Source organism: Dryobates pubescens, chromosome 6 (assembly GCF_014839835.1).
Source record: "Dryobates pubescens isolate bDryPub1 chromosome 6, bDryPub1.pri, whole genome shotgun sequence".
Classification (NCBI taxonomy): Eukaryota; Metazoa; Chordata; class Aves; order Piciformes; family Picidae; genus Dryobates; species Dryobates pubescens.
In genome coordinates this window covers 20,133,191-20,158,804 of record NC_071617.1, presented here as the reverse complement: position 1 = coordinate 20,158,804, position 25,614 = coordinate 20,133,191, and the positions used below count along the sequence as shown (strand labels likewise).

Sequence of the window (25,614 nt, the reverse complement as noted above, 5' to 3'; positions counted from 1 at the left end):
ACAATGTAGATTTGTTAACTGCATTAATCATACTGATGTTTATTTAGACAGCAATAAGAGGGATAAAGCAGGTGAGTGATGAATAGACTAGAGGTCTACAGTAGAGATACAGTCTGGATACAGGCAGTTTACCCAATAGCAAACCCACCTTGTGATTAGCTAGTTGTTGAGTGATTATTTCCAGACTGTTACTCTCCATGAGGTCAGGGCTGACCAGCCTGCTGGACATATGTAATAACCATTTCTCCCCTTCTTGCAAATCACTGTTGTAATCTTCATGTTCTTTTACTTTCACTTCTAAGGTTTCAACATATGCCTGCAGAGTTCACAATAATCAAAATTAAATAGTCGAGAAATTGTAATTATGAAAAACAAAACAAAACAAACAAACAGAAAAAAAACCCCACACAAATACCTTGAAAGCACAGGAAGAGAACTATCTTTGAAATGTATGTTTCTTTGAGAGACTTGAAAATTATTAGACTATTAAGTAAAACATCAAAGGGATTACTTGTGTGAATAAACAATGTGGTACTGAGAAGTATTTTCATTCCAGAAAAAGAAAGCACCCATATTTTGAAGACTGAGGAAGACACTGAGGATCTCCTTACTTACTTACTCTGAGAGACTGCTCATGACCTACCAAACGTTAAGTTTGTATTCCCGCTGTTTACAGCCTTTGTATGAATATATTGCCTGTGATTGTAGTAGGCAACCTAAGAATGTTCATATTAAGTTAAAATGGATGTATTCTTTCAAAGTTCTTGTTTGTGTGTTTTTTGGTGTGGTTTTTGTTTTTTTTTATATATAAACTTATCTACATTTAAGTCATCAATACTAGATCCAATGCAACAGATGGAAGTTTTGTGGTACAGACCAGAAGAATGACTGTAAACTAAAAATCCACTGTGAAACAAAACAAACAAAAAGCCCCACAACAACAAACACCACCTATTGGTGGATGGACTGGCAGCTCAAGGTGCTTAGGTCAAACATAAGTACTAATATGGCTTGCAGAGCTTATCCTTGTTAGAAGTATAAGCTATTAAAAGCTTTAGGAATAATCATACTTTAGGATGTACTTAGAAGTATTAGATCTTTCAAAGTACTACACACATGTGGACTAACAAATCAGTGTTAATTAATAATACCATTGCTGAATTAAATTTTGGCCATGTTGCAGTTCATTTTCTCTAGTGACTTCCATTCAACAACTAAATTAGATTAAATTGGGCTAGATCCAGCAGAAACAAAACACAAAATGGTAAAATGTAAGAGCATCTTATCCTTTCAAGAAACAGTGTACCTAGAAAGTTATTCAAGGCAATTCAAATAATAACCATAGCACAAAGTACTCAGTGATCTATCTCCCCTTAGTGCTACAAACACATCACCTGTCACACTCAAAATTCATTTCAGCTGCACTTAGATTTGTTTAGGCAGAAGTTTTTTCCATATTCAAGAATACCCCCTTCTCTCAAACACAGAAAAAAAAAATATATCTAACTGGCTCTATAGAGGGTGTGACATTACAACATGAAACAAGTAGTCAACATCATAAAGAAGGAAAAAATATTGAAAATCCAAAGAACCTATAGCTCTCTTCCTGACATTTTACCTTTGCTGTGCTGCAGAGTTCCTGGTAACTGCTCAGAAGGTCTTGAATGTTGTCCTTTAGAGTCACATCATTCACCACATCAAAAAGTGCTTCTCCCTTTTCAATCACTGACTTTATTGAAGGTTCATGGGACAAAACAGTCTGCTGTATGGACTACAATGCAAGCAAAAATTAACATACATATGTCTTCAGTGTTGAATAGGTATTTCACTAACTCCTCCTGTTTTGAAGCACAGCCTTCTATCATGGTATCTATGACCCTCTCTAGAGAAGAGCTTTGCTACCAGTAGAAGACTATGTTTCTCAGCCATGCTTTGAAATTACTGCTTTGCAGGCATCTAAAAGCAGTCACTCCTTTTGTGAATGGGTAGCAGCTAATACACATGAAGACACAAGATGCAAGCGCTGAAGATGAAGAAACTCTGCTCAGAGAAACTCTGTAAATAGGTGGGAAAGCATCACCAAAACTACCCCCTTAATGATATAAAATGCAAACAAGTGCATAATACTATACCCTCAAGAGCAGGCAATCTGACCTGTTACATCATTGTGTCATGGGCTCAGATACCACAGCACATGCCAGCATCAACCAAATGATAGTGAGATACCAGTTTCCCAAATGTGTAGGAAACAAGCACACAGCTTTAATGTTCAACTTTGAGTACTGAAGCTGGTGAGAGCTAGAGGACAGTTTTAGAGAGAAAGCCTTGATGGTGTGCAGGTACTGCTTAGCAACAGCCAAAATACTGGTTTGTTAGCAACACTTTTTTAGCTGCAAACATAAAGCACAGCACTACATGGGTTGCCATGGTGAAAGTTAGGTCTATCACAGCTATACCTACTACATATCTTCTGAAACATCTGTAATCCTGAAGTATTTTACACAAACATCATTAAGAGAAGCAATGAAGTTTGTTGTTTATTTTTTTCTAGTCATTATTATGGCTGGAAAAAAAATCCAAACTAACCCTTCATTAAAATGCAGGTGTTTGCTCTGGTTTGTAAATGCAGGTATCATGCACATTTTCACTTAGAGGATTTGGACATCCAAAGCAGAGGTATCATGCACATTTATTGGAGAAACTTAGACATCTGGATAGAAGACTTATTGTAAGTCACTAGGTCAAAACTGATTCAATACTACAATGATGTAACCCCTTTTTACCTTGTATTTTGACAGTTGGGCCTTCTTTTCATAAAGTTCACTCTTTGGCTCCACTGGAGCATGTAGCATGGCTTGGTACTCCAAGACCCACTGAGTCTGTGCTTTGTACTTGTCTGAGAACTCCTTTGCCAGCTGAAGGCACTTCTCTGAAGTCATGTGCTCCTTCCTGATGGACCCAGCCAGCTCTTCAAGCTGTGCCATGTGACCTTCAATTTCTTTTCTTAACTCATCAACTTCATTGTCCTCCATGTACTTTATAGCTCGCTCCCCCTTCTCACGGGCAGATTTCAGTAAACTGTGGCCTATGTCCATATCACTCAACAGCAGCTGTGAAGCAAGTGTTGGTTAACAGAAAAAGTATGCAATCCCTTCCCTTTTGTGGGTATTTTTTTGTTTGTTTGGTGTTTTTTTCTTTATTAGCTTTTTTTGTTTTATTTGCCATAGTTCTATTACGAGTGAGAAGCTAACAATTTGACTTATTTATTTTTAAATTCTTGTAAGGACACTGAATGAATTGCTAGGGAAACTGAAAAGACATTTCATGACAAAATTCCCTGGAGTTAAAATATGGCAGACTACAAGGAAGACAAGAAAGAAATACTTCTGTTATGCACTAGGTTTGTGAAGATAAACAGATAATGAGGGCCATCAGGAGAGGATTTGTACTCCAAAGTCTGGAATAGATGAAAATTTCCTCCTAGTACATTTTTGGTTGCAGGACAAAGGAAAAACTAATTTACAACTCTGAGATGAAATGTGAGTTCCACTACTGAGTTATTTCAATGAGAAGAAACAGGAAGTACTTCTTGCCACAGTGCATACTGGTATAAAATATACATGACAAGAAGCCTTGCAAGGGGAATTTATTCTACGTTTTAATCTACACCAAAACATATTCATACATGCCTTACAGAAGGGTAGGATTAAATTACTTAGAATCGCTCATATCCTCAACAACCAAACTGTGATCGTGTGTGTGTATGGCATGAGAATTATACTGGGTGGTCTCTGGACCAGGTGAATTTTGAGCAGCTGTTAAAATCCATATTAAAATATAGATACTGTTTAGTGAGCAGAAACAAAAATTGCATTCAAAGGAAGCTGTACCTCTAGTTTCTGTACTTTTTTGTCCATTGCTGTTTTATCAACCACGTCAAACTTGGTGATCACATTCCTGAAGTTCTTGTTTGTAGCTCCGTACCAATTTGTGTAAGCACTAAAAGCCAATTCTGACTCCTCCATACACCGTATTTCTTCTTCCAGAAACTTTATTTGCTCCTTGAAACAAATATGGAAGGTAGGGGAAGGAAATAAGGATCACCTAGATTTTTATCAGCGCTACTGGCTAAAGATAGCAATAAATTTTTATTAATAAATTTTTATTAATAAACCCTGATACTCTAGGATTAAACACATAGGTTTTGAGTTCTTTCAGACCTAGTGTATAATTCTTACTAGTCTTGTCAGAGTCTACCTATAGCAACTGGTAGTGTTAAAATTGAGTTAAAGCTAAACACTGAAAAATGTGCTTGTATTTTGGAATTTGAATTGTGACTTGTGATTATGGCACTACGAGACAATACTTAAAGCAGCCTGAAGGCTGTACCTTACCAATTCAAATTTTCCCTTTACCCATGCGGTTCAATGGTAACATGAAAACATTTCTCTAAAGGTTGTTTAACATTCAAAACACACTCAGTTCTGAAGCTGTCTTCTGCAACTGCTAAAAAAAGCAGTAACATCTGATTTAACACTAATGTTCTCTAATGAAATCTATTTAGAATCATAGAATCAACCAGGTTGGAAAAGACCTCAGAGATCATCAAGTCCAACCTATTATCTAATACCTAACACCTCATGACAAATAAACCATGGCTCCAAGTGCCACATCCAATCCTTTTTTGAACACCTCCAGGGACCGGAACTCCACCACCTCCCTGGGCAGCCCATTCCAACAGGCAATCATGCTGTCTGTGAAGAACTTTCTCCTCATCCCAAACATAAACTTCCCCAGCTGCAGATTGAGACTGTGTCCCCTTGTTCTGGTGCTGGCTGCCTGGGAGAAGAGACCAACACCCACAGGGCTGCAACCTCCTTTCAGGTAGTTGTAGAAAGCAATAACGTCTCCCCTGAGCCTGCTCTTCTCCAAGCTAAACAACCCCAGCTCCTTCAGCCTCTCCTCACAGGGCTTGTGCTCGAGACCTCTCACCAGATGTTGCCCTTCTCTGGACACATTCAAGTGTCTCAATATCCTTCTTAAATTGAGGGGCCCATTAACTGGACACACTACTCAAGGTGTGGCCTAACCAGTGCTGAGTACAGGGGCAGAATGACTTCACTGCTCCTGCTGGCCACACTATTCCTGATGCAGGCCAGGATGCCATTGGCCTTCTTGGCCACCTGGGCACACCGCTGGCTTGTGTTTAACCAGCTGTCAACAGTACCCCCAGGTCCCTTTCTGCCTGGCTGCTCTCCAGCCACTCCAACCCCAGCTTGTATGTGTGTGTCTATATATGAACACATATGAACATATGTGAATACTATATTATTGAATCTGCAGTAATGAATGAACTCTAATAAAGTCTAGTTAAGAAAATGTGTTTATATTTGCTTCTTAACCAGCAAGTTATGATGTTAGAATAAATTAATTTTCTTTACTTACCAAGACATGAAGAAGTAGTGTTTGGTAGCGAGATGTAAGCTGCGTAGCCTGGCTTCCCATTCTACTTGCAGTGAGACTTTCCTCTAGTATTTGCTGAGCCAATACCCCAACTTCCTCTACATCATCCTTGTAGATTGTAATTTCTTTATGCCACTTCTATGACAAAGATATTTTCCAGTTTATATGACTAATTAAAACATCTTCACCACAATAATTTATTTGTAACTAAGTCAGGAAATCATTGAAAACAAAACTAAATATACAGTTGTAAATGTAACAAATATGCTGGAAGTTGTATCATATCATATGGACTGACTGCATTTTATTATAATAGATATAATACTTCATCCCTTCAGCAAATAATAACAGAGATAAAACTTGGACTTCCCACAGAATTTGCTCAAGGTGACTGTGAATTTTAAAAGATGACTGCAAACTGTAATCTTGAATCTCTTCAAATCTGGTTCCTGTATTTATTCAGAGCCATGTCTTCTTGCTGTGACTAAAGGAAAATTACTACATGAACACAGCAAAAACACCAGACACGTGGTCACATTTTATTCATTACCACCTTTCCACTTCAGAGCATATGAATTGCAGATCTCCCTATACAGTTTCAACATTGCTATAGCTATATTTCTACCAGTAAAATGAGAGAAATCTGTACCCAGAAAGCAAAATAAGCTGTCTTTGATTCACTATTCTAGGCACCAACTCAGTAAAAACTGCAATGTTTCCTTTTGTTATCACAGTGTAACCAGGAACTGATTTGGAAATATTACATGGTATTTTAAGGAATGCCTTAGCTATATTTTTTACCTTCATTTGTTGAAGCTGCAACTCCTTTGTTGCTCTATCAGACTTCCTCCCAGTCCTGATAGCAACTTTCTCCTCTAGGTCTGTTAGCCAGTCATTAACCTTCTGAATTTTTTTCTCCATTAACCTCAGCCTGCTCACAGTGGCATTTAATTGGCTTCTTGCTTCAGAAAGCCTGTGCTGATAAACTTGCCAATCCTGCCGTAAGGATTCCAAAGCTCGGTCTTCTACCTGGGGAATACCCCAGGGAATTACCTCCTCTCTGGCATGGACAGCAGCATTCAATAAAGCCTGTCCTTCTGCACAGTGGACCTGCAGCTCCTGTAAAGGCAGAGTTATGGATATGTACCCTACATTAACAGCTTTAATTTGCACATGTCAAACAAAGCCTTGGTTCTACTTAAGACAAAAGCAGTTGTCTCACATTATCCAGACACTCCCTTTGGTTATCTAAGGTTGAACATGCATTGCACTATCTCTGCTAACACCTATGATGGCACGCTCGCTCACAAACCAAACTGAGTATCACTGACAAGTGAATTTGAGAAAATTACTGGCAAAGCACATATTAAATTCTTTCCCCTTTTGCTAAGTTTATCATCAGTTCTAAAATATTAGCAACAACAGACATTTCAAATCAGCTTAAAATCAAACTGAGAAATGACTGAAGTACTATAGGTTCAGTCTTCACTGACACTTAAGTGTTTCAGTAAGTCTTCACACTTCACCATGAGAGCCTTCCGGACTAGAAGTCTGAAAGTAGACATATCAGAAGAGCATGAAAACCCACTGAAAAGAATGCTTTTGATATTTATGAAATGCAGGGAAAAGAAGAGGCAGGCCAACATCCAAAACAAATTCAGTACTTGCAAGAATACCTGACATTTCTTTCTGGAAATGAACAACAATGTTTCCACTGACTTTACTGGAACCACTTTTGAACAACAAAGGATTTATATATAAACTGTGATTCCAAGCCACTGTCAAGATGAAAACAAGATCCTTTCTCTTTTTTTTGGTCTGGTAATTAATATTATTCAGTTATTTTTACTACTAGCTTTTAAAAATACTTTTCTTACTTAGGGTGTCACACATTATGTACCTGTAAATCTCGGAGCGTTGCCTCCTGTTTCTGGGCATCACCATCAAGATGTGATAAACAGTCAAGTTTTTCCTGTTCTTTCTCCAGCCATACTTCAAAGGCCTTCAGATTTCTTTGGTACTCTTCATGCAAGTTAAGCAGTCCTTCAGCTTTTGCTACTGCCTCCTGATTGTTAAAATGTGATATATTTATATATAATATACCTTAGTGTATCATCAAACCAAGAAAACATAAAACCTGGACTTTGATCAAGGGGAAAATGTTGATGCTGAGATTTCCCATATTTCAAGAGTAATTTGAGTCTCAGGATGGTTCAATGAATTACAGGGAAAGAAAGTGCAAATGTGAAGATAAAGAAAATTATACTAAAAGATTCTTTGTGAAAATTCGTGACTTCTGAGATCTGAAGTTTTGATCAGAAATCACACCTTGTTGTCTAATAACAAAAGATCTTCTTAATTTTAACATCAATTTAAATAAACTTTACCAGAGTGATTAATAATAGTATCAGCTCAGAAATTGCTTTTTTTTTTCCCTTCACATTATTTTTTTTGCCAATGAAATAATAATTTTCTATGAAGAGTATCTGGTATTTTTAGGTTTAAAGACTTCCCAAGCCCACTGCACGCAGATCTTACAGAGCACAGAGGACAGCAAGTTTTCTGGTTATGTGGGTGAGCCAGTTACAATAATTTCACAATCCAGCACTAAAATATTACTGTATTTGGTGCACAGCAGGAAAGGTGTGATATAGTAGCAAAAACTCATCTAAGTGCAAAAAAAGTATTCTATATGGATTTCACATCCTCTGACAAATGATGAGAAAAGGGAATCAAGTTCAGATGGCATCAGGCTACACAGAAGAAAAACACTTTCATAAACAGCAGGCATGAGTGTACTGTCTGTATCACCTATTTTTAACAGGTCTGGGTAGTGCAAGGAAGGAAGAAAAGAGAAGTGTTATCAGTACAAGGTCTGTCCATGGCCCAGGAGTGGGAAAAGAGAAAGAGCTATCTGAGTTCTTTTGCCTCTTGGCAGTGGCTACAAGGAATTACAGGCCTTGGTCTGCTCATACTTAAGCCACAAATCTTTGGAGAAGCTTGTCAGGTTTCCCATCTGGCCAGATTATTAAAGGATTTGAACATTCCTTACTTCTCAGCTATTTGCTTTGAACTTTGAATTTCTTTCTAAGAGTCGAACATGCTCTTGTCACTTAACATCATGAACGCAGTTGGGAGTGGGGAAGACCAAAATCATCTGGGGCATTAGGTAGAAATAAAAAGAAGAGATGCTTCTTTGTTAATGAGGGAAGAGGTACAGCGCTCTTGCTTCTGCAGACTATCAGCCATTGCTCCCATGCTGTTGCTCAAAATGAGCAAATAGAATTGGTCTGCATAGCTCCAGGGAAGAAAAAAAGTAGAAGTCAAAGGAACTTCAGAATACCAGATACTCACTAGCACTTACCAGGACTTACTCATCTCTCTGGCAAATGTGAATGAGTTTATTCACAGGAAGCCCAAAAAAGGGGAGTGTATTGCATTCTTTGTGGTTGTGGAAGAGAGTGAATCACTTGTGTTTTGGAGTAAATGAATTTTGGTCCTTTCAAAAGGACAAAGACATCAAAATTCAATTTCACTACACTGTTGTCATTAAGAAAACTTGCCTGTCCATTATTTAATTACCACAAAGGAATTTGGGTTAACTGGAGATAATCACCTAGCTTTAAATGAATCACCAGTTCTTTTAATTGTTTCTTCTTTAGTTTATACCTGATACTAAAACCCAACTTGACCTTTATTTCTCTATGCCCTAAGTTTTTCCACAGCTATGATACTAACACTTATCAGTGAATGTTGTACTTACCATGCTGACCCTTTTGACATTTGAGTCAGTTTACTTGCTAATAAGGTTTGCAGTTCAATAACTTTCTGCATTTGTCAGTCAGCTGTGAATTAACCAACTGATGACTGCTTGCATTTGCTGCAAAACATACATTTATGAATATTGTAGATTCTGAGATGCTTCCAACTTTGCAGTCACAATGGGTAAAATCATATCTGCAGTGAAGTCAGTGAGATTTTTGTCATGGAATTCCTCATTACCTTTTCAGATTTAGATTTTTAGAACATTTATGAAGGGATCTGAAGCTCAGTGATACAGGATTACAGATTAATAAATCATGGTAATGATTTTCTATTACAATAATTTACAGAAGACCCCAAACATTTATTCATTTAACTGTAAACTAAATAATCAATGAAAAGACTTTCTCTTTCTCCTTGTTGGCAACAAAACAAAAGGGATTGTTATCAAGACAAACTGTACCCTTGTTCTGTCTTTGAGAAACTTATAACGCTCCTGAAGGTCCTGGAGTTCAAGCTGAGTGACATAATGCTCAGTCATCCCACTTCCTTTCATTTCAATTGTCTCCAACAGACTACTGTGAGTCAATACCTCTTCACTGAGCAGCTGCAAAACAGAAAGAGAAAGATACATTTATGAATGGGCATCATTAAAATAAAACCACAAACCAACCTTGCAGTTATTCAGCTTTTTGCCCTTCCCCACCCCCCCACCCCGTGGCTCGTAAGGTGATACGGACTTGCTGCTGGTTTATTGCAAAGTAAACACACCTTTGCTTTGCTGAGGGCAGCTGTTTTTTCCCTCAATTCAGCATATTGTCTTTCAGGAGCATTAATAGTTGTTTCTACTTTATCCATCCAGCTGGAAAACTGACGAACATCATCCTGGTAACTTGTCCATTTGGAGAGAGCTCCTTCTAGTTGACTGCAATTAAAAAATATATATATTCATTGTGATAGTGGAGATTCTCATGCTATTCACACACTGAGATGTAGTAATACACAGTTATTTCATACTATATTTGTAAGAATTATATACCACAAGCTAAGCAGTACAAGACAGAGGTACTGGAACCGAGCAGATTTTAACTAGGAACACTGTTTGACTGATAAAGATATATTAAGTTTTCCAAACTTGGAATATTAAGGAGGTCTGTAAGGTATGTATCTAGCTATTACGTTCAAGCTTTAGTAAATAAAATACAAATGAAAGCATAAGATCCTGAATCAGAAATTTTCTGTCCCTCTGCATACATCCAAAAGTTGCTGCTTTCTAATGCTTAATTACCTTTGCAGTTTTAAATTAGAGGAACCAGCGATGCTCCACCAAAAAGGCTGGGGCTTTTTCCCCGCATTTTTGGATTCTATCAGTCTGAGCATCACTACTGGACACTGCAATGACAGCACCTTCTCTGAAATGCTAGCAAGTGGAAAAACAGGCAGGACCTTGACAAAGTCAACCATTTATGTCCATGGTAAGCTCTTCTCAGTTCTGAGAATAATTCAAGGCATAAAGTGCAACTCAAAGTAAAATCTGCAATAAATTTCTGAACATGGAATCCACTTTTAAGAATATATTGACAGGAAGTGTTAACAAAGATTAGATCCCTCAAATTTCCTCCCAGTTTTCTACTTTAAATAAATGTCCCAAGGCCTCTAGACACATGCAATCATTTTATAAAAATTTAACACATATAATAACAAAACTTTGCAAATTAACTTTCAAAAAATTTTGACAGTGCTTTATTGCTAAATGTCATTCTGAACCTCATACCCTTTTTACCTCTTGCACTGGATACAAGCAGATAGAAGAGAAGCCCAACTGTCCTTCAGAGTTTGTAACTGCTTTTCAACCACTGGTACTCCCTCCAGAGAAGTATTTTGCAGAACAGATTCTCCTCTTGTAAGAACAATTTTCATTTCAATTTCTTTTTCTTGTTTCACTGCTAGCAGTCCCTAAAAAGTGAGCACATGTTATTTAACTAGCTATGAAAATACTAACAGGCTCACCAATAAAATGTACTGAACAAATGGAGCAACTTGCAGAGTCAATTGGAAGAGGACAGTGTGGTTCACAGCTTGGCTTCACACGAAAAAAGTGCCTTTGAAAGAGTAGGTTTAAGCCATTAAAAAAAAGAATTTAAAAATAAAAAATTTAGTTGACTTAGAAGTTTTCATGGAATCTACACAGGTATTTACAGTGTACCAAGAAGGTACTCTCAGGTGGAATGCCTAACATTCAATGGCAATGACATTTAGGTTGAAAGCAGGAGGATTCATTCATAGAGAAAATGAGATGTGACAAAGCTCTTGTACAGGACTGAAATACAGGCCCACAACTCTAGAATCTGTTTGCAACAGAAAAGTACCAACACATAAACTCATTATCAGCAACATCAGCCTAGGAACTTCATCTCTTAGAGCTGCACAATTGCAAACTAACAGATTCTATCACTATGCAAAGTCATGGAAAGCCTGAAAGCATGAACCTGAGAAGACCTAGAGAATAAGTGGCAAAACATGATCTTAGAATTTTGCTACGAATTTTTGATGTTTTGAGAACTTGTCCATGGCTCAAAATCTGAGACATCAATAATATGAAAAGTATAGTTTTCTGAATACTGCTCTTCAACACCTTTTGTGCAGTATATCAATAGATGCTGTTTACTTAACTGTCACAATTTTAAAGGAATTAAAGGAAAATCTGTTCTGAATCATCCATGTCACCTGTAAGAACTAGGCAATAATACTTTAAAGCAACAAAGCATCCATACATCTTATAAGGAGTGGCTAAGGGAACTAGGATTATTTTGTCTGGAGGAGGCTGTAGTGAGGTTGGGGTTAGCCTCTTCTCCATAGTATCAGGTGATAGAATAAGAAGAAATGGCCAGAAATTGTGCCAGGGAAGGTTTAAATTGGCTGTTAGGAAACATTTCTTTCCTGACAGGAAAGAGTCCATGGGCATTCAAATAGGTTGCCCATGGAGGTAGTGGAGCCAGAACAAGAGGACACAGTCTCAGGCTGCGCCAGGGGAGGTTCAGGTTAGATGTTAGGAAAAAGTTCTATACAGAAAGAGTGATTGCCCATTGGAATGGGCTGCCTGGGGAGGTGGTGGAGTCGCCATCATTGGAGGTTTTCAGGAGAAGACTTGATGGGGTGCTTGGTGCCATGGGTTAGTTGTTTAGGTGGTGTTGGATTGGTTGATGGGTTGGACGCGATGATCTTGAAGGTCTCGTCCAACCTGGTTTATTCTATGTATTCTATGTTCAAGAAATGTGTGGACATGGCACTTCAGGACATGCTTTAATGGCCATGTTTGTCTTAGGTTGACAGACTCAATAACCTTAGAAGTCTTTTCCATCCAAATCAATTCTATGATTCTGTGATCTTTTGAGTTTTCCAAGAATTTGCATATATGTGGCTGTCCATGTAATAAAGGTTCCTATATCCTTTGTAGATAAAATTTCTAGTAATGAACTCTTTCCTCTATAAAAAGAGTTATTTTTCAGTAAAATGAAAATCAAGTGTCTGAACAACAACAGTCATTACACTAATATGCAACTAATGTAAAGTGTCCTACATTTCCATTCCTCTTACAAGTCTAAAACCAGCAGGTTTTGGAGTCTGTCATTACCATACCTCTAGCTTTAACATCCGGCTGTCCAGAACACTCTTGTCTGCAGTGGGATGACAGTAGCAATCCAACATGTGAACTGTATCAGCTACCCAGTCCTGGAGATCCTTGACACTGTGTGAGAACTGCTGGTGCTCTGCTACAACCCTATCCATTCTGGAAACTTTCTCCTGCAATTCATACAGCAATTAGCAACAGCACCTCTTTAAGGATTGCTTATTCCCCATACCTAATTTATGGACTTATTAGAGTAAATTTCACAAACAGTAATCAGAAATTCTCTTCATAAATTCATAACTACAGGTACACATACTTGAACACAGAATGAGTTTTGTAAACACAAACACAAAAGTTGTTCAAACACAATGTACAAATGGCATTTTAAAAAATATAGTTTATTTTGTTTTCTAAATGTAAGGCTTCATCTGTCTCCTTTCATCCAAAGTAGGTGAGAATTTTCTGATCTCATATTTTCTTAAAAATCCAGCACATCACAATTTAGCTCAATTTCAGTGTTGCAGCTGAAGATAATTTGTGAAATCTGCCAATGCACAAGACAGATTTAAGACTGTGAAGCTATACCACCGCAGCATTATTTTGTACCTAGAAGAAAAAGCCCCATTTTCCTCAATGACTCCCACTGGTTTTTTACCTCTGGAAAAAACCCACTAGCACTCATACAGGTCAAAAATAAATGCTCAAGGTACATTGCTAAAAGGCTTGAGGTGAACAGGAATACAGAGTAGAGTATTTCACACTATGACAGAGAACTGAAGTCAAGCTGATGAAACAGGCTTTGGAATTTACTGAGTGGGATCTTTCTCAAGCATCCACAGCTATCCAAAGAATTTAAGGGTCTTGTCTCACAAGCTGGATCATACGCATCCTCTGCCTCAGACTCCTTATCCTGATATTTCCTTCTGTCCACATAAGCCAACGTTACTAACTACTACATCCTTCCCTTGCTCAGTTTGCAGACATGAGAATTTAATGTGGCCAGATATACAATAATTTTCAGCATGTCACACATGTCAACAAACTAGCCATTGATCAAATACTTTCTGAATTGAATTGTTATTTTCATTACTGCAGTAGGTATAAACCTAACTCATTATCAAGCCTCCTTCATAACTGGAACTTTGTGAAAAATCACAATCCTTACACAAAGACCTTCTTACCTGTTCACACAATAGAGATGGTAAAACTATTAAATGGTGAAGTGTGCCAAGCACACCTCCACAAAACAAAGTTAGGTTAAACTCTCAGTTCGTAGCCTGATGCTTTAGAGTTTGGTTTATCTCCCCCCCCCGATTCTTCAAAAGCAGTCTAAGAGATCTCTGTCTGTGGGATTTACTTTTTAATCAAAACACATTTTAAAAAAAATAAAATTAACAAACAAAAGCACACCAAAAAACCCCCCAACAACCACAACAAAAGCCCAAAATTCCATTTTGCTGACAATCCATGGAATTATCTGGGTCTTATTTCCTACAATTTAAAGCCAGTGTGAAAGGCAATATAGCTCAGAAATACCACAGAGCAGACAAGACAACTGCAGTGTTGCACATTCGTCTCTTTTCCCCACATACATGAAACAAACTGCTTAAATGCACATACACTGGGTGCATTACCTTTGTCAGATTGCTTAGAGTAAGATATTGAGAAGACAACTGAGACACTCTGCGCATAAAGCTTTTGCTGACAGATTGCTCTTCCAACAGCTGCTGAGCTTTCTCTTTTAGCCTGTTGAGCTGATGCTCGTGGCAGCTTATTTCCTCAAGGACAGACTGTAAAGCACAAGCACATAAATATTAGGAGTGGGTGAAAGAAGCAGGAAATAGAGAAGCTTGAAGGCCCCATGAAAAGCAGAAGTGGCATATGGCAAGCTTGCTGAGAGGCACACCATACAGCCACAGAAACAAAACAGCATGTCATAAGAAATGTGGAGATGCAAAACTTGATGGAACAGGATCATCAACAGCAATTTTTGAAAACAGTTCTCCTCTTATTTGAAGATCAGAATGCTAGAATGATCAAGCTTTTGTAAAGAATCCATGAAGCCACAAGGATGGGGCAGTTAAGGCTACTTATGTTTAGAAGGCCTCTAGGAAGTCACCTGCAACTTCTGCTGTTCTCTTCTCTTGGAAGGAAGATCATGTAGCCGACTGCTACTTCCTTGTACCACCTTCTCAGTTGCAGTCAGCCACTCCTGCAGAGGCTCAGCAGTTGCTTCAAAGTCCTTCATCTGGATCTTTAAGTTCTAGGAAGATATGCACAATTCTATCAGCAGTCCCACTGCACTGGGCAAAATCAACGCACAACACGGATCACGCATGCCAAAAGGATATACAGTTGCAGCCAAATACAACACAGCTCTTCAAATACATTACATGGGCTCTGCTTCTTCCCATTCTACAGACACTGAAAAAAAAAATATCTGAAAGAGCACCTCAAAACACAGGGAACAATGTAGGATAGGTCTACACAGTTGAGGGGAGACTGAAGCAAATGTTCTCTGAACTGAAAGCTTTACAGATCTTATGAGCTTTGACTCATGTATGTCTAACTCAAACAGCTAAGGCAGACTGGAGAAAAGCTAATTTGGGATACAAGTTAGCTAAAATCTGACTATAGTCATTCATACTGATCAATGCTGCCAATATTACCAGGTGATGTATGACTAAATTTGATTCAATGCAGGGAATCATTTCTCATTATATACTTTTTTTTACTGTAAAATTCTGATTATAAGAACACGTGCATAAAGACATATGTAGGCATTCCTTCAGTACCTGCATATTTTTCTTGCAGGGTTATCCCGTTTGATAAAAACAAAAGAGCATCTAAAATAATTCACAATGAATAGAAACCTGAACAGTACAGTTTCTGTGTCCTAGCTATTTTTATTTCCCACACACCCTTTCTCCCCCTCAACTGATCTAGTTTTCTTTGTAGCTACAGCCTTATCACTTAAATTAAACATTAGGAGGAAAACTAAGTCTACAAAATTGAAAAATGCTTGGCTCAAAAAGATTAACCTCTAGGAACATCCTCCATGGCAACCCTGAGATGAAGAGAGGCAAGTCCTTGCTACCTGAGAATTTACTTTGAGAGGCAGTGTATTTAAACTTTTTCTCAGCTAGCTAAGCAGCACTGGTTTGAAACAGGAATTTCTATGAACTTTAATTCTCCTACGCCATGCAGGGAATTCCAGCTACAACTTTTTGACCTTAAAAATTATGACCTTGAAAGACATTATGTTTTTAAGATGTTCACAGAATTCTGTGCTCACAGGATTTTGAGTTCCGAACAAAGAAAGCCACTGGGGTTTTTTAAAAGGTTGCTCAAATAAACATTTCACTGGTTTGCAATAAGAGCGACAACATTTACACACTGTACTGAATCAGCAACAATGTCAAAAATCTGTGGTACAAGAGTCCCTAAAAAAGAAAATGTGTTTTAGTAATACAATATATTTATTGAGACTCAAGTTAATGAATTTGAGCAAATGCTGCATTTGTTACCTTCGGTTACTCTGAATAACTGTGAACATCCTTCTGCATGAAACACTCCACTTGCAGTGGAATTGGGTCTTATGAATACGTGTAAACAAAAGTAAAATGTAAGCAGAATAAGACGACTTCTTGAAAACAGCTCTTTATTAGTTCTGTCACATACTAAGCACTTAGAGTTATATATGAATCTAAATTGTGCTGCTTGGAGCAAGAAGTAAAGAAGATCATATCTTTCCCCACTGTGATTTTTCAATACCTCCAATGCAGATTCTTTTTGGTGGAGGGTGGTGAGAAAATTTTTCCAGTCTTCTTTAGCAGTAGCTGATTTGTCCCGGATAATTTTAGCCTTTTCTTCTGGTAAAACGGAGCACAGCAGTTCTCCTTTGGATGCTACCACATTTACTTTTTGTTGTCCATTCTCACTTTCTGCTAAGAATTCCTAAAAATAGAAATAAAGAAGCTGATTGATGAACTTTGAATCTCAGTGAAGGTCATTTGCAAGCTCCCACAACGGTTCATATGTCTAAGAGTTTATTGTTTCTGCTCATTAACATGGTAACTCATCATTTCATACATATTGTTTTAATACTGCTCATATTTATGGGATTTAGGGAAACAGTTATTTAATCCAGAAGAGCCATGTGTCTAAGTAATGCACATATTAAGACTCTGAGATTACCTGTATGTTCTGCATTTTATGAGACAATTAGTGATCATTTATTTGGATACTGTACTTCTTTAAATCCCCATGGTACAGAGAGTGGTAACAAGTTTCTTTTCATGGAATTAATATCCTGGCACAGGTAGCAGCAGGAGCTGGAGGTGACTGAGGCACACACAGGGCTTGTCCACAGGCTGTAGCTGTCCTGGACTTCCATCAAGAATGTATGCGTGTGGGCTGTACACCCTAAGCCATGTGTAACTGTGTGATTTATCCCTCTGCATCCTTGATTTACCTTCCATATTTCAAAGATTTTTTTGATTCATGGAAATTTTGCACAATGCCAACATGCAAGAAGCATCTGGAAGACACATGTGCAAGAGCTATACAGAAACTTATAAAACCATTCAGATTTTTAAATTTTGATGTCCTGAGATAATATTGTAATTATTAAAAGACTTTGTGAGCATTTAGGACTCAGAGGAACTTTGCAGCCCTAAATACCAATATTTTAAACTGTTCATATCTTAGTTATGTTAACACAAGTAGTTGCCTATCCATAAGGTTACATTCACATTCAGAAGTAACAGGCTCGATACAAAAATGACTAAGTCCAGTTCTGATTCTGTGTTACATTAGAGGCCTTAGTAGAAAATGCAAAGAGCCTGACAGTTTCAACATACTAGGTTCAAGATCTAGCTATATGAAAACCAAAGATGTAATTGTCTTGTGACTTAATGCTGTGAAATGCATTCACAGACAGAACATGAACAATTCACAAAACCAAAAAAATAAGTTTATACAGGTTACTAAGACATCTCTAGTGGTCCTAAAGCAGTAAATGTATCCTTTTTTTCCAAAGTTTATTTCATCTAAAGAGGCTACCAGGGAGAGTAACAAAGTAAGGTATTATACGGTGAAGGGGCTGCAGTGATAAAGGAAAAATACTCTCACCACTGTTAAGAAAATCCAACCCTTGCTAGAACTCATATTTAATGTCAAAAACTAGTAGTTTTCCCCCCAGCATTTCCTCTAAATATATTCTCATTTTGGGCTAGTGAAAATTTGATATATTGATAGAGTATGTCCCAAAGGAGCAGAGATTTATTAGCTTCAGTATTTCCAAAGAAACCGGTATGAATTTCTTCTGTTATACTGCCTAACTGAAGGCTTAACAGTCTTATTATGTAACTCTCATTTTGCTTTTTTCACAGTTATATGCTATTCATAAAAGTATTTCTTTCACTTGCTTTACTAAAATAAACTTTTAATTGGCACTTCTTTCCACAGGGTTGTTGGCGTTTGTTTTAGCGTTATGTGAAAAATATACATTTTAAATGCCTGATCACACTGCATATACTTTAACTTTGTTCTTCCACTATAACGGCTCTATGTTCATGTATTAGGAAAAATATTTACATAACTATGTCCCAATTCTGATACTGTTCTGATTTTACAGTACTCTCCCAGCTTAAAAACTTTTTTCTTTTGTTTTTAGTTACTGTAAAAAAGGAAACTAACAAGGAAAACCACTATGAGAGAAAATGACTACATACAAACCCTAGGCCAAAATTCATCTAAAGAAATTAGACTCAAGAAGAAAAATATTTTATTTCACTACAATTAGTCACTTTCAGTGTGGACAATAATAACAAAAAATAGCAATTAACCAAACAATTCAGTCTGAGTTTTATACAAAACTGGTTGGGTTTCCCTTAGACTAGTATTTTACTGCTGTAGAATTACCTGTATTTTCTGCAGGCTTGCTGAAGCTTCATTGATATTCTGAGGCACATCAAAGCATTTGGCTGTAGTGACTTTTGCGTTGACCAGCCACTGCTGGAAATCCCTGAAAGCTGTCCGAAACCTTTGCTGCAAGATCTGCTCTTTGCTCTGACATCCTTTTGAAGCTTGAAGGCAGAGGCTGGGTTTATCACGTCAGGGAAGTGGAAGAGAGTGAGAGACAGAGGGAGAGAAGGTAGGCAGGAGTCTGTTAGGTGACAATGCTATTACTTAGTGTGTGAAATACAATGGTACAGTTAGGTTAACCTGTACTCCTACTAAAGTTAAGCACTTAACTGAGGGACCAGGAAAGTAATTTGAAGCTTTCAGTTCCTAAAAAGTCAAGTATATAAATGGGGATGTAACTGTCACAGATATGACAGGTATAAGCGTTTCTATAGAGCGATTTGGTGCACCTAAGCATGAACAGTTTCTGCAAGCCCCTTTCTCTCTAAGGACAGGACACAGAACCATAGCAATTATAATTCTGACTTATGTGGCTCTGTTAAGTTCAGTGTTAGAAGGGCTCAGTCTGGGTCCTCCCACCCTTCTTCAGCTACAGAAGCCAAAAAGTACAACTCCCTGCAAGAAACAGTCTTGTGTCTGAAATGCAAGTGTCACACTCTCAAGTAAATCAGCAAGTTAATGCTAGCTCCTTTGTTTCAAGGAATTAGCAAGTCAAATAAGAGTAAACTGAAGGACAAAATAAATAAAAAGATCCTAAATAGTTGGTGTAGCTTGTTTCTCCTTCAAGTAAGCCATAATGGTACCTCAAGGTTTCTTTGTTGGTTAGGTGTGGATATACATTAGTTTCAGCTGAGCTCAGTGACGCAGCCTGGCTTTTAGAAAAAAACCTCAAAATTACTATTTTTTTTTTACAACATCTATTCACACCAAGATGAAAATATTTGTCCTAATCATTGTATAGCTCTGTTTCTAATTCTAAAATTCTAATTAATTGTTCCCTAAAAGCAGCTCATGCCTTCCTCCCTCCCCCCAGGATTGGTGAACCATAAACAAGACAAATGTGTACCTGTTATACTCCTTAATCAACCCAGAAACTTTTGAAGAATGAGTACTCAAGTCTTTGGTAAATCTACAAAGATCATTTAACTGAGTTTTGATCTCATCTGTCATATATTCAGACTTTACCAGGGCATCCAATGTTTCCTGTGAAAACAAAACAAATAAAAAATATTGGCGAGTAATGCAAAACAAAAAATATCTATAAAAAGAAAAAAATAATCTTTTGAATCAAAATTTATCAGACTTTAAGTTCAACTTCATTTATGATCTATACACGTTCACTGTCAATACTATTTTAGCAGCCAAACCTACAGAAGTTTAAGTGAAACTATGATCTTCTAGAGACAAAATTTCTGGAAGCCTCAACTTTCTTAGCTCAAAATGTTCTCAAAGAGCAGTTTAAGATAGAAATTTCACTGTGATAAATGAGCTGTGGTACTGTCAGTTAGCTGTGTGCATATAAAGGTTCCAAGATTAGGGAATAGCAAATGATATATGTTTCTATCAATACAATTAGCCTGTTGGCTTAGGTTTAGCATGCTCAATAAAAACTGGTTTGAGCTGTATCCAAAACATTTAATTTACATAAAATGCTTTGAACAGCTTCAATTCTTTTACAGAGGACTTCATAATGTAAAAGTACAGCTGCTCACAGTCCTGTGAGAGTGAATGAGTTACTCTCTGTCATTGCTGCACTGGAAAGACTCATACCTTGGAGACAGCTAAGCCAACAATAGAAAAATTGCTTTTGTTGGCTTAGCTTACATCACTGAGAGAAGTGTGATAACCACTCCAACAAAACCAGTCCTTGTTGATGTCCATAGCATCTGCACTGCAGACTCCTGCCAGCTACTCCAGCACAATGAGCAGTGCAGATTTGGCTCCTCATTTCACTAGAAACTAAATTCTTCAGGCACTCCTCTTAAACAATGAGGGAGAAAAAACAACCTTCTAACTAGTTACACTCATCATGGCAGAGGTTCTACAGCACAGAGAGGCCAGAGTGTTTGCATATACAGATTTGACTAAGTGCCAGTCTAGACGAAATGTACAATATAAACTTAAGGAACTGATCCTATGAAAATGGAGAAAAAAATTGAACAAGGACATGAAAGTGGGACATGGAATTCCCCAAATCATGTTTCTAAATATCTATTTTAAAGGATGATTCAGAATAAACAAAGTTTACAGTTTGTAATCATCTATCAGCACAAAACTGAATGTTCAAGAATTGTATAAATTATGAACATGAAAATATATGCAGAAGGTTTTAAAAAAATATCACAATTCACAGTAAGCCTATTTTTCACAGTAAAGTGTCAACTAACTCTTGCAGAGGTCCCTTTATGAAAATCAAAAGTAAAAAGAAATCTTAGCAAGGGTCTAGGAAGATGATCAACAGACTTAGTAAGAACAGTAAAAGGAGAGAAGCCAGGAATTCAGCTCACGCGTCTATTTCCTGCAAGCCGCAACAAAGTAGCATTTGAATTAAGTACTTGTGTAACAGCAATGATGCTTAGGGAAAAAAAAAGAAGTAAACTAACTACTTTTTGTTTATCTACTTTATGTCAAATGACACACAGGGCTTTTCTTGAAAGTATTAGGAATAACAACACAATGGCCAGTACTTAAACACACAATGTAACAAATTGTGTACGACAGGAATCACTACAATGCAATAGAACAGCTGTTGGTTGGGGGGTTTGTTTGGGTTGGTTTTGTTTGTTTCTTCCTAAAGAAAATGTGTCCTAAGAGTAGCACAAAATTAGAATTGCCTGTTGTCAAGAAAATTGCTCAGCTTCAAATAATCAAACTCAGTAACTACCAGAAGATTATTCTGATAACAAGTAGGCGTAACCTATTAACAAACAGGGACATGAACTTGCAAAAAGACATCTTTTTCCTTACAGTAACACTTGATTGCACTGTTGCAGCCACTTGGATTTAATTTTGAATCTGACAATTATCAAAATAATTCCAAGATCTGTTGTGTTGCACATACCTAAAGGAACAGAGCTTGACTATAACACAATAACTGAATGTGCTTGCAAATTCTGAGAATTAGGAAATGCATTTTTAATCTGTGGCCTTGGCTTACATGGCAACAGAATCACTATGAGACAAGAGAAATGGAAAGCAGCAGTGCTATTTTGCATTTACAATAGGACCCATCCCTGGGGTCCAAAAATGGAAGGATTACTGTCACATTCCCTCTAACTATAAATAAAATTACACCATAGGGTTGTGAATGGTAAGTCTTGAGATTCCTCTGTATCTTTCTTCCTCATTAGCCAAAGTTTACAACTGTCTAATCTAAAGAAAGTGTTACATAGAGCTACAGAACACACACAGTATATATACTATTAATAAACTCAATATTCTTTGAATTTAATACTTCTCAATTTATAAAATAAAAAAAAAAAGTATGGCAATTGTCACTGTATGTTGATTACATGTCTTCTTGTCCTTTTTAGAAACACATAAGCACCAATATAATGTCAGCTTTATTACACCTACAGAGAGAAACTAGCACTCAAGCAAACAGGTTCCATAAATCTGTGTCAGGAAATTCTGTGAAAGAGGAAGCCACAGAAATAACTTGGCACAGGCACTGGAGATTTGTAGTCTCAGTTCAAAGAGGTGTTCTGGGTGTCTCTTTAATATTTCTTCAGTCAAAGGGTCAGACACCAGGCCCTACAGACCTCTATTCCTTTACTGAAACTGCTTTATTGCTACATTGCCCTAAAATGAAAGTACATAGTCTTTCCTCAACATCTGTGATTCACAGCAGTCAAGATACATAAAAGCATGCATCTGGATTGTCCTGAATATATATATATATATATTTATATATAACCATACATGTCCTTTAAAAAAAATTAGAATTATTTTGCTAGAAGGCAATCAGGAACAACCAACCTTTTTCTAATTCTCTACATTCTCTTGCATTCTACAGGAATGCACTGGTTCTTAGTGGAAGTTCTTCGAATACTGGACAAGATCTCAACCTACATCATGTGAAGGTTATTTCAAGAAATGAAAAGTAGAAGCACAATAAGCTCTTGAGAAATTATAAGGAAAAAATGGTTCCAGCTACTGCTTGGCTTGTAGGAATGCATGACATTTCCCCGGTCAAATACTGCTCTGGCTTGAAACACTGAGCAACTTGGAAAAGAAGTTCAGAGCTGGTGTGCTAGCTCCTTCACCTTCTTGCGGGCAAGTCTTGTTTTTAACATCTAAGGTCCCGGCAGCATTTGCTAAGCCTTGTACAGCAGAGACCGAGGAGAGAAACGTCTGTGAAGACTGCTTGCCACGATTACAGTTACAAAAGACATCGGAAACTAGAGATTTCATAGAAATATTTGTCCCAAATACATTTTATTCTTTTCTCCTTGATAGCCCCGCTTGGCAGAAGTTTTCTGCCCACAGTAACTGTACATTTACAACCCAGAAGCTGCTAAGGAAAGAGACATGACCTTACTTTTTCCTTGCGCCAGCTTTCCACGACTTCGGCGTCGGTATGCCGGCTGTCGAGGGGCTCCAGGCTTTGCGACCAGGCGGCCAGCTGCCTGCTGAACCGCTGCACGGCCTCCTCCAGCTGCGCGACCTGCGCCGCGAACTCCTGCTCGGAGAGGGCCATCTGGCTCAGCACATCCCGCAGGCTGCTCTGGCTCCGGCAGACGCTGTCTTCCCACTGCTTCCAATCCGACCGCAGGGCCTGCATCTCTGCGGCCAGCAGCTGGCATCCAGCGGCAGTCGTGCTGCGTTCCGCGGCGGGAGCCAGCGCCTCCACTCGGCCGAGGCGGCCCGCCCCGATCTGGCGGGACTCTACCAGCTCCTGCAAGGCGACATTGCCACGGTAACCCACAGGCCCGCCCCCGCTGGGAAGAGGGTGGGGGACGGACAGGCTCCGGGTAGAGCGCCGCGGGGCGGGGGCAGCACAGCACCGAGCGGCGGCTGCGGCAATGCCTCCTCGGCAGCCGGGCTGCCAACCGCGGCTGGAGGAGGGATGAGAATAAAAGTGCGCGGGATTTACTTTGATTAGACAGCGATTCTGAAACTTCCATGAGCTTAGGAGAGACAAAACCTCTTTTATATACTTAAAATACTGTTTAGGTTGAGATGCGGAAAACTGTAATTTTGTTGTGATCTTTTACATAAGAAACTCTCGCCGGTAGATGCTCATAGCCTTTTTAAGAACACAACTATGCTGCTCAGAAAAAGCATTTTATAACCTACTCGTGATCTGTGATGTGCCATAATTGGTTGCATATGCCTTGCCCTCCCCCCTCCCCCCCCAAGTTAATTCCTTCCAGTGTCTTATTTCAGTCTCTCACACACCATAACAGAATTTGGGGAGTTCTCACTTTAAGAAGCTGGAAAGTATAAATACAATCCCAAACGTGCATGCCAGAGTAATGATATTTATTCTTGTTGGTCTTACCAGCTAGAAACTACTATCTCATTCTTTCCCCTTTTTATACATGGAGAGTTTGATCACAAACGGAGAATGAAAACTACCCGAGTATATGTTTGAACTCAGGTATCCTGAATCTTCAGCTAGTAGTCTGTTCACTGGCACAGTCTTTCATGTTTAGGACCAGAGTAAACTATTGCTAGCATTTATGATTCTATGATTCCATCTGAATGTAACCATCAGGCATGAGCAACCCATGTGGTCTGCTTTAATGCTGCATTCAGGAATATGTACCTCACTTCAGCATTCAAATTGCCTAGGAATGGATGCCAGGGTAAGGAGAGCGCATACAGGGAAGCAAACCATACACTTCTACGGTGTTTGGGGAGAACAGTCCTTGCACTGCTTTATGCATCTCCATTGCACACAAATCAGGAAAGGTTGTTTCTGAGTTTGATTCAACTTTCCTCATGGAGAAAGCATACTTGGGAATGAGGACAGTGCAGTGTTCATTACTCAGCTAAGCCACATTTTTCTGTGATGCCACTGGGCTTCCACTCTTGCAAATTGTTTCCATGTGTGCTGTGACTAACTCAGGTCTGACTGTACTTTTATTGCATGAGTTTAATATGGGAAGAGAGGCAAAAAAACAGGACACAGCTTAGAAAGCTTGCTTCCAGCTCACTGAGATATAATCGCCATTTAAGTACGTGAAGAGTGAGACAGCATAACTGTTTGGTTCTGGCCTATTTTAGAGCATAGGGTCTGGAATGAAGATGAAATAATGAAAGATAATTTATCTTACATTGATTTTGGTCAGCTTTTTCTGTATGGTGGGTGTATCTCCAGATGCATCTGACCAGCGGTGCAACTCTTCCTTTGCAGAATGAAGCCAGTCTGTGAATTCATGTACAGCATCAAGATATAGCAAATGATCCTTCACAATATCTTCCACTTTCCTCATTTTTTCCTGTCATTCAGAAGGGATGAAAAAAAAAAAAACAGAAAAAAAAACCAAAACACCAAACATTAAAGTGTTTTAATACTGTCCTGGCTTTAAGCATGTAGTGGCACAGAGTGCTGATCTAACTACAGAGCACGCAAGTGCTGAATAGAATACAGCTTACAGCAGCAGAACACACACTGCACAAGATTTGGTTTAGGTTGGTCTGGACTGGCATATTCTGATGGAGCAAAGAGGAAGAAGCCTTCTGAAAATGTATGCAAAAATGTGTTGTAACACATCCTTTAACACAAAATGTATCATTTAATAGGTATCAAAGCTGCAGCTGTGCAAATCTGGCACAGTGATCCAATTACACCCTGGAGAGAGTCTTGCAAATCACCCATGAGT

At 38.3% G+C, this 25,614-nt stretch overlaps 1 protein-coding gene across 1 annotated transcript in view; it reads right to left on the bottom strand.

The window, feature by feature from the left end:
• Positions 1–25,614, bottom strand: part of SYNE1 (spectrin repeat containing nuclear envelope protein 1) — a 259,224-nt gene that overhangs the window by 139,929 nt on the left and 93,681 nt on the right. The window contains exons 54-71 of the mRNA XM_054162702.1: positions 25,066–25,230; positions 23,325–23,681; positions 19,851–19,987; positions 18,782–18,959; positions 16,631–16,813; positions 14,976–15,119; positions 14,491–14,646; positions 12,865–13,029; positions 11,009–11,181; positions 9,997–10,150; positions 9,689–9,832; positions 7,364–7,528; positions 6,265–6,582; positions 5,446–5,601; positions 3,891–4,061; positions 2,784–3,110; positions 1,619–1,771; positions 149–316 (exon numbers count right to left, since the gene is read on the bottom strand). Coding sequence (XP_054018677.1) covers positions 149–316; positions 1,619–1,771; positions 2,784–3,110; positions 3,891–4,061; positions 5,446–5,601; positions 6,265–6,582; positions 7,364–7,528; positions 9,689–9,832; positions 9,997–10,150; positions 11,009–11,181; positions 12,865–13,029; positions 14,491–14,646; positions 14,976–15,119; positions 16,631–16,813; positions 18,782–18,959; positions 19,851–19,987; positions 23,325–23,681; positions 25,066–25,230 — 3,414 coding nt within the window. The remainder of the gene's footprint in view (positions 1–148; positions 317–1,618; positions 1,772–2,783; positions 3,111–3,890; positions 4,062–5,445; positions 5,602–6,264; positions 6,583–7,363; positions 7,529–9,688; positions 9,833–9,996; positions 10,151–11,008; positions 11,182–12,864; positions 13,030–14,490; positions 14,647–14,975; positions 15,120–16,630; positions 16,814–18,781; positions 18,960–19,850; positions 19,988–23,324; positions 23,682–25,065; positions 25,231–25,614) is intronic.